Source organism: Gavialis gangeticus, unplaced genomic scaffold (assembly GCF_001723915.1).
Source record: "Gavialis gangeticus isolate Ggan-Ray unplaced genomic scaffold, GavGan_comp1, whole genome shotgun sequence".
NCBI classification, from domain to species: Eukaryota; Metazoa; Chordata; order Crocodylia; family Gavialidae; genus Gavialis; species Gavialis gangeticus.
The window spans coordinates 72,897,677-72,898,559 of record NW_017729022.1 but is presented as its reverse complement, the minus strand read 5'-3'; the positions used below and the strand labels follow the sequence as shown (position 1 = coordinate 72,898,559).

At 66.3% G+C, this 883-nt stretch overlaps 1 protein-coding gene across 1 annotated transcript in view; it reads left to right on the top strand.

Moving 5' to 3' along the window:
• The first annotated feature begins 6 nt into the window (after positions 1 to 6).
• Positions 7 to 883, top strand: part of CHPT1 (choline phosphotransferase 1) — a 44,502-nt gene continuing 43,625 nt past the window's right edge. The window contains exon 1 of the mRNA XM_019515373.1: positions 7 to 164. Within this exon, the coding sequence (XP_019370918.1) occupies positions 93 to 164 (72 nt within the window). The 5' untranslated portion in view covers positions 7 to 92. The remainder of the gene's footprint in view (positions 165 to 883) is intronic.

Below are 883 nucleotides of genomic sequence, written 5' to 3'. Positions count from 1 at the left end.
CCGGGCGCTCGCTGCTGGAGCCGCCGCTGCAGCTCTACTGGGCCTGGCTGGTGCAGCGCACGCCCGCCTGGCTGGCCCCCAACGCCATCACGATGGGCGGCCTCCTGCTCAACGTGCTGCCCACACTGCTGCTCGTCGCCTGCTGCCCCCGCGCCACCGAGCAGGTACCGCCCGTCCAGCTCCTCGGCCCCTCTCCTCCAGCGACCCAGAGCCACTCCCCCTCCCCCACGCCCACCCTAGGCCCAGCCCCTGCCCCTCTCCTCCCGCAACCCCTCCCCAAACCCAGCCCTTCTCCTTCCCTGCTGTTATCTAGCCCCTCTCTTCCCTCCCCATGTCACCCCCCCCAGCCCCTCTTCCCTTCTCCAAGGTCCTCCCATGCCCAGCCTCTCTCCTCCTCCCAGCCCCTTTCCACCCTCAAATCCTCCTCAGACCCAGCTCTCATTGCTGCACATCCCTCTTCAGACCCAGCCCCTTTTCCCTCCCCCAAGATCCTCCCAGCTCCCCCCTCCTCCTCCTCCCACCCTCTTTCCATCCTCAAATCCCGCCCCAGACCCAGCGTCTCTCCCCGCATGCCCACCCCAGCCCCTCCTACAAATCCTACCCGGACCTAGCCCCTCTCGTTACCGCACATCCCTCCTCAGACCCAGCCCCTCTCCCCTCCCACATCCTTCCAGACACAGCCTCTCTCCTTCCCTGCTCTTATCTAGCCCCTATCTTCCCTCCCCACCCTTGCCTACCTCAGCCCCAGCCCCTCTTCCCTCCCCCAAGGTCCTCCCAGCCTCTTTCCATCCTCAAATCCCCCCAGACCCAGCATTGCTCCCCACACACCCACCCCAGCCCACCTCCTTCTGCAAATCCCCCCAGACCCAGCACCTCTTACTGT